This window comes from Penaeus japonicus, unplaced genomic scaffold (assembly GCF_977035675.1).
Source record: "Penaeus japonicus unplaced genomic scaffold, GWHDUDI00000001_assembly GWHDUDI00000040, whole genome shotgun sequence".
Lineage (NCBI taxonomy): Eukaryota > Metazoa > Arthropoda > Malacostraca > Decapoda > Penaeidae > Penaeus > Penaeus japonicus.
In genome coordinates, this window is record NW_028234442.1 from 23,519,854 (window position 1) to 23,527,353 (window position 7,500).

Genomic DNA, 7,500 nt, shown 5'->3' on the forward strand with positions numbered 1-7,500 from the left:
TCAATGCCTCCGCATACCAGCTGTTCGAAGCTTCGCCCTGAACTCTGGACTAAGACTCCAAGGCAACGAGGACGAAACAAAAGCACATCGGGAGTTTGGAATCTGTCTTTCGCACTAAAGATTTCTCCACTTTTTTGTATTCTTGAATAACTACCAAGCAAAGCAAAGCAATATCCTTCCACCTGCAACTACCTTAACTCGTAAATCTAATACTGAATGGTCTGTATTGCCCAAAATAAACCCTGCCTCAACCATCCCAAATGCACTCGAACATTAGCGTTCCCAAGCGAGAGTTTGGAAATCAAGGAGAACGGGCAATATGAAAGACATCTTTAGTGAATCAAAAAAAATATATATATATCTCACAACAATGCATTATTCGCCAGTGCTCCCAGTAAGTCGACATTCTATAAAATCTACGTTTGAGGTAAGATGCATTTGAGGTCGCTCGACTTTTACGCTACATTCACAGTCAACCAATCACAGAGTCAGTTTCGAAGGATGCGTCATCCTTGTCGTCAGCGTATATTTACATTGGCAGCCTATCAGAAAGACCGTTTCGCGAAATTACAAAATGCGGTCGTCTGATTGGCTGAAACCTTCTTAGAGGATTCCAAAGTGTGTGACCTCCTAATTGGTGAAGCCTTTTTACATCAGTCCATTGGAGTTCGCTATGTACAAATCTTTACACAAAATAATGGAATAGTTACGCATTCTGTCAATCTCTGTCAGTCAGTCACATTTTCAAGGTATAAAAGATTAACAAAACAATCGATACACAAAAATATCCATAGATGCTGCCACTGTTGATGACGTCATGCATGGGAATCTATGACGTCACAGTCATGCCATTCATAAGGACCTCGAGCTTTCTTACCACTATCATCACATGAGACAACGATCTGATGTGTGGACATGCACACATGATCATAGCACACGGTATATTGCTTTCATATAATGAAAAAGAGTAATCTTGTTCAGGAACTTCACGTGTTGGAACTGTGCCGTACAGATGATTTTCTTTTTTAAATGTGGAGACACGTCAGTACATGAAGTCGTCCCAAGCTTTGAGTTTGGTTTTAAATGCTGATTTCTCATGGTTTTCATTTATATATATATATATATATATATATATATATATATATATATATATATATATATATATATGTATCATAAAGTCTGAAGTCTTAATTTATCAATATTATGGTTTCATATTATATATATATATATATATATATATATATATATATATATATATATATATATATTATATATATGTACATATGTACATATGTATATATATATATATATATATATATATATATATGTACATATATATATAATATATATATATATATATATATATATATATATATATATATATATATATATATATATATATATATATAATAAAGTCTGAAGTCTTAATTTATCAATATTATGGTTTCAGATATATATATATATATATATATATATATATATATATATATATATATATATATAATAAAGTCTGAAGTCTTGAAATTATCACTATTTTTGCTACAGCTTGATGATACAGATTTGGATCTTGGTTAATGTTCATTGCATTATGTTACGAAAATTTTGCTCTGTTGTGTTCCTCTTGTGGAATCACTCTAAATCTTATTAACAAGAAAATGTTACATCTTACAAGTCCCAATACACCTTACATGATATTACTAACTACAAGTCAGTCTAGTTTTATTCTAAAACCAATAATACTATAAAGTAATAAATTGTAATTAATATCTCCCTAACACACAGCTGTCTATACATTACCAGCACAACGATATACATGATAAATGAAGGCCATGTCAATTTGAGGAAGTCTCCCCACAAAAGATTTGCCTTCCGTTTTCTTTCTCTCTCCTAGTCTTGCACAAGGGTAAAAAGAGAGAGATAGCTGCACAGATATACAGATTAGAAAATAGACTGGCAGAAATTCTTCTACACTGACAGATATATAATAAGGCACATATTTATGCATCTGTAGAAGGAAACGTAACAGACTGTGGTTATCACGAGAGTTCAGTGTTGATCAGCGTGACCTGCGTTGCTGCAGTGAACACAACCCACTCGGTATTTGGAAACACCCCTTACCGTGCTTGCGGTTATCCTACGAGGGAAAGAATTCATGGCGAGTAAGGAGAGGAAGGAAACCATTAATAAATATATCCATCGGAGACGCAGACGCCGAAGCGTGAGTCGGAGGGCGTTGCCTTGAAGAGCACTTGGGAAGGTCTTTCACATCTAAATACGAGAGGCTGCGAGGAACGCCGGCCCAAGGAGGCAGGAGTGAGTGCTTGAGTATCCTTGTTGCTTGGTGGCTGGATGGCGTTTGGGCCTTCCTCTCTGGTCGCTTCTTGCGTGTGATTCCTCTTTCTCTCGCGCGCGCCTCTCCTACCTCTTGTGGACGCAACCGATCTTGCCTCGCGTGCAGTAGTTTCCGGCCTCGACGTCCTGCAGGCTATTGGGCCCGTCGCCTGGCCTCCTGGCATGCTCGGCCTCCTCGTCATCGTCGTCGTCGTCGTCCTCCAGCTGGCTCTCGTTGTCGCCCTCCGTGCCCGTGTCCTCCTCCTCGTCCTCCTCGGCGTCGGTGCTCACGTCGAACACCTCGTTGAGCACCTCGTCGATCTCGTCCTCCTCGCGCTGGCTCAGAGTGCGCATGCGCGACGTCATCTTGATGCCGTTGCAGAAGGAGCTCTTGGCGGGGTGGTTGTGCTTGCAGTGAAAGATGTCCCTGAGCAGCGGCACGTTCTCGCGGGGGTCAAAGGTGACGATAGAAGGCGTGGAGTCGGCGGGCGAGCCGTTGGGGTCCTCCTGCAGCGTGGTGCTGCTGCACGCCGTCGCGTCGTCGTCCTCACCCGTGTTGTGCACCTGCTCCTCCACGGATGCCACCAGGGACACCAGGTGAAGCACCTCCCTCAGGGGCAGCACCACCTCGCCGGGAAGGATTCTGGGCTCCGAGCCATTCTCAGCATTCTGGCCTTCTTCGGCGCCGCCCTCAGCCGTGCTCGTCATGATGCCGTGGAGACTCTGGGAGTACTCCTCGGCCGGAGTGCCCGTCTGCGCCACGAAGTTCCTGATGGCGGGCATGGAGTCGGAGCGGAGGACGACGTTCACGTCCAGCAGGTCGGACAGGGTCAGCAGTTCGTTGGTCTCGCTGTCCGAGTCGTCTTGGGCTGCGGGAGGTCAGGGTAGGTCAGTGGCCGCTCTCGTGGCACTCATTAGCAAATGTTTTTATAACTCTTGTAAGATTGAAAATGATAAAAATGCTATTTTTCGAAAGTTATCTTGCTTCATTTACTATTGTCTCATCTTACGTCCGGGTACAGACCCTGGGCTCAGCATTAGGCAACAGCAAGTGTGAAGATGCATAATCAAGATAGGGTCGGTAAACAGGAGAGAAATTATACTTGCGATAAAGTCCCCATGAAAATTCCCTGCGCGTCCGCCCGCCCGCCCGCCCGGGCCTGACTGCAGACACCGCTATCCGGCGCAGGAACTCACCTTGCGTGCAGTCGATCCTGAGGCTCTGCTTCCTGGACGTCCTGCCCGGTTCGTCGCCCACAAAGGCCCCGGCCACCTCCACCATCAGCGCCACCACGCCGCGGTCGCCGTCCACCAGCGACGCCTTGCGCTGCCCGAGCTTCACCTGCGAAAGCACAGCGGAGTTACTTAGACCGCGATAGAACCGTGCCGCCCGCCGTAAGACGCACGACGGCGTTGCTTGCGTCACAGAAGAACCGCTACGCCCTATTCGACTTACTCTAAACCCTATTTATTTATTTATTTATTTTTTTTATTGTCTTGGACGACTCTTTCTCCACAGAAATGCAATGGCTTTGTCTAGCTGATGAGGATTTTTTAATTTTATCATCCCGTACATATACCCGGTGACAATCCAGCCATAGTGTTAAACTTGACCCAAATAACTTAACATTATACTGTAGTGCCTTCTTCTAACTAAATTCCAATAGCACTGATTCAATGGCATCATTAGGTCAAAATGTTCATTGATTATACTATTTACGTTGTATTTTATCATCAAACTTGTATTCTCTCAACACATTTAAAAAAGACATTAAAAACAAATGATCCTGTTGTGATGAGTAACATGAAAGGAAAACGAAGCAATAGGGAGAGGCAAATAGGGACAATGGAAACCCGTTCCTCGAGGCTGTTGCTCGCCCGCCCGCACTCACCCTCACCCAGCCCGCCCGCACTCACCCTCACCCTGCCCTACCCACCCGCACTCACCCTCACCCTACTCACCCGCACTCACCCTACCCACTCGCACTCACCCTACCCACCCGCACTCACCCTACCCACCCGCACTCCCCCAGCCCGCCCGCACTCACCCTCACCCTACCCACCCGCACTCACCCTCACCCTACCCGCCCGCAATCACTCACCCTACCCACCCGCACTCCCCCAGCCCACCCACACTCACCCTCACTCTACCCACCCGCACTCACCCTCCCCCTACCCACCCGCACTCACCCTACCCACCCGCACTCACCCTCACCCTACCCACCCGCACCCTACCCACCCGCACTCACCGCCCACCCGCACTCACCCTCACCCTACCCGCCCGCAATCACCCTCACCCTACCCTCCCGCACTCACCCTGCCCGCCCGCACTCCCCCTCACCCTACCCACCCACACTCACCCTACCCACCCGCCCACATTCCCCCAGCCCGCCCGCAATCACTCACCCTGCCCACCAGCTGCCGGAAGAACTCGGCCTGCTTAGCGATCCTCTTGGACCTCAAAGTCTTCTTGATCCTGCGGGGCACGTTGCTCTTCAGCGCCTTCTGCAGGAAGTTCAGGAGCAGGAACCAGTAACCGAGGGCCATCATGATCCATACGACGATGGCTAGCTTGTAGATTTCGCTGTAGGACTGATCCTTGCGGTATCCTGCAGGAGAAGGCAGATTAATAACAAAACAATAATGGCAATGTTGATAAGAGTAATGGTATTAATAATGATGAAGAAAATAATTATAATTATTGTGATGATAATGATAACAACAACAACAACAACAATAGTAATAGTAATGATAACAATAACAATAATGATTATCATCATTATTATTATCAATAGTAATAATAATGATAACAATAATAATGATAATGACAATAATAATAATGATTATAACTAAATAAGCATTGGTAATAATAATGATTATGACAATAGGAACAAAAGTGCTAATAATGTTAATGATAATAATAAATATGAAATGATGACCGAGCCAAAGAGCCGCGACCCCCGCCCAGGCACGGCGCTGTTGGCCAGACGGCGGCGGCAACGGCTGCGGCTGCGGCAACGGCGCGCCTCGCCTCACTCACCCGCCACGAGGTCTCCGAAGCCGATGGTGCTGAGCGTGATGAAGGTGTAGTAGAGGGCGTCCTCGTAGCTCCAGTCCTCCAGCTTGGACAGCGCCAGCGACGGCAGGAACATGAACACGATGAAGCCGACGCTCAGGTAGATCCAGGTGATGCCGTAGAGGAGCGTCTTGCGGTGGCGCTGGTGTCGCTTCTGCAGGGGGGAGGGGGGGCCGTCCAGGGGCGCGGGCAGGGGGGACAGGAAGGTTAGCTTAGATTCGTATTTTTTTTATTTTTTTTGACGGGGGTTAAGGGGGGGTGAGGGTAATCGGGATCACATTAATAATGCCAGCTTCTATATCATCTTCATGAGCGTGTTTACTGACTCACACAGACTCCTTAACTCAGCGTGACTCGTGACTCACCCTAGCTGAGGTGTAAAGCTGCAGCATGCGGTTGGACAGCATCTCGGACGAGTAGGCCATCAGGATGCAGGTGAGTGGCACGCCCACCAGCGAGTACAGCACGCAGAACAGCCGCCCGTAACGCGTCCTGGGCGAGATGTGGCCGTATCCTGGGCGTGGGAGAGGAGAGGGGAGGGGAGGCGAGGGGGTTAAGGATTGGAATTCATGATTGGATTAGTATCTATTTTTTCTCTCTTAGACAACGCCTAATTTATGTAAATGAGGTACCCGTATCGCGAAAATGATTTCATTAGAATTGCTTTTAAATTCCTAAAGCCAAGGCAAATGAATATCTACTGATCTAAGTCACAGGACGTTCGCCCATAGAATAGATCTAAATCCCTTAAGACAACAGCAAAATAGAAGAAACAAATAAAGAAATCAACCCAATAACTCCCCGCCCCCCTAGCAGAAAAAAAAGTCAAAAGTGAGAAAGGTATGCGAGTCGACAGGTGGATCGAGGCTGATGTATTAAGTGGATGTCCACCAAAAAAAAGAAGACTCGGAAACCCCGTACGAAGCCACCCGAACCACAGAACCACTTCCCTTCCCTTCCCCTGGACTTCGACCACGCCCTCTCGCAGAAAGAAGGGATAAAGGGCAGGCGAAGAGAGAACAAAAAGCTCCTTATTACCGATGGTGGTGACCGCAGACATGGTGAAGTAGATGGAATCGACCAGCGTCCACTTCTCCACCTCGGTCACGTGATCGATGATCCTGAGGCTCTCCTGGCACTCCTCCTCCACGGCGCTCGACCAATCAGCGCTCAGCCCGAGCTTGCCCTAAGGGGGAGGGGGGGGAGGGTTTTATATTGGTCGGCGATTCACGCCCGAAGGATTGGTTCGCGCCCACCCGAGGGCGCTGTTTTGGCCTGGCGGCCGCTTGGCTAATCTTTTTGAACTGAATTCCCGATGGATTTCCCGATGAATAAAAAGGTAATAAGTAAATAGATAGGGAGTAAATAAAAGCCGAATATCATAAAAGTAAAAAAGTATAAAAATATATATATACTCAAACGCACAATTATAACTTCCAGGAAATTATTACTTAATTTAAATTCATGTATGCTCGACAGGAAAAGAATACACAGTATGGATACGCACTCAGAGTAAACAGGAAACAGGAAAACACACGAATATTCCGAATGCATATTCGTGTGTTTTAATGCTTTTCTCTTAGTTGTTTTATTTACAACTTGTGTAACATGAACCAATAACACACACACACACACACACACACACACACACACACACACAAATATATATGTATGTGTGTGCATATATATATATATATATATATATATATATATATATATATATATATATATAAACATAACTATTCAGTCACAATATATATATATATATTATATATATATATATATATATATATATATATATATATATATATATATATATATATATGCAGTTTAAGTGACTAAAACTATTTGACGGCGAAAGCAAGCACAAGAAGAAAAAATAAACATAGCAAGAGAAGTTAATTAACAAAAAAGCAACAACTGATATCTACCTGGTGAGTGGCGGCCCCTTGTACCTGGCCTTGGCCCTCGCTCACGCCACTCGGTTGCAGCAAACCAAAGGCTATTCAAACGAAATAAAAAGAAAAAAACGCGCTACTGTAACATCCAGTAAACAAACAAACAAACAAAAAAAAGACCTAGAAAAGTCCACT

General features: G+C 45.5%; 1 protein-coding gene across 1 annotated transcript in view; it reads right to left on the minus strand.

The window, feature by feature from the left end:
- Window positions 1-1,488: 1,488 nt before the first annotated feature.
- The window catches only part of LOC122257664 (uncharacterized), an 11,751-nt gene continuing 5,739 nt past the window's right edge, over window positions 1,489-7,500 (minus strand). The window contains exons 7-13 of the mRNA XM_086534075.1: window positions 7,339-7,409; window positions 6,446-6,593; window positions 5,773-5,921; window positions 5,372-5,561; window positions 4,738-4,940; window positions 3,529-3,673; window positions 1,489-3,200 (exon numbers count right to left, since the gene is read on the minus strand). Of these exons, the coding sequence (XP_086390201.1) occupies window positions 2,419-3,200; window positions 3,529-3,673; window positions 4,738-4,940; window positions 5,372-5,561; window positions 5,773-5,921; window positions 6,446-6,593; window positions 7,339-7,409 (1,688 nt within the window). The 3' untranslated portion in view covers window positions 1,489-2,418. The remainder of the gene's footprint in view (window positions 3,201-3,528; window positions 3,674-4,737; window positions 4,941-5,371; window positions 5,562-5,772; window positions 5,922-6,445; window positions 6,594-7,338; window positions 7,410-7,500) is intronic.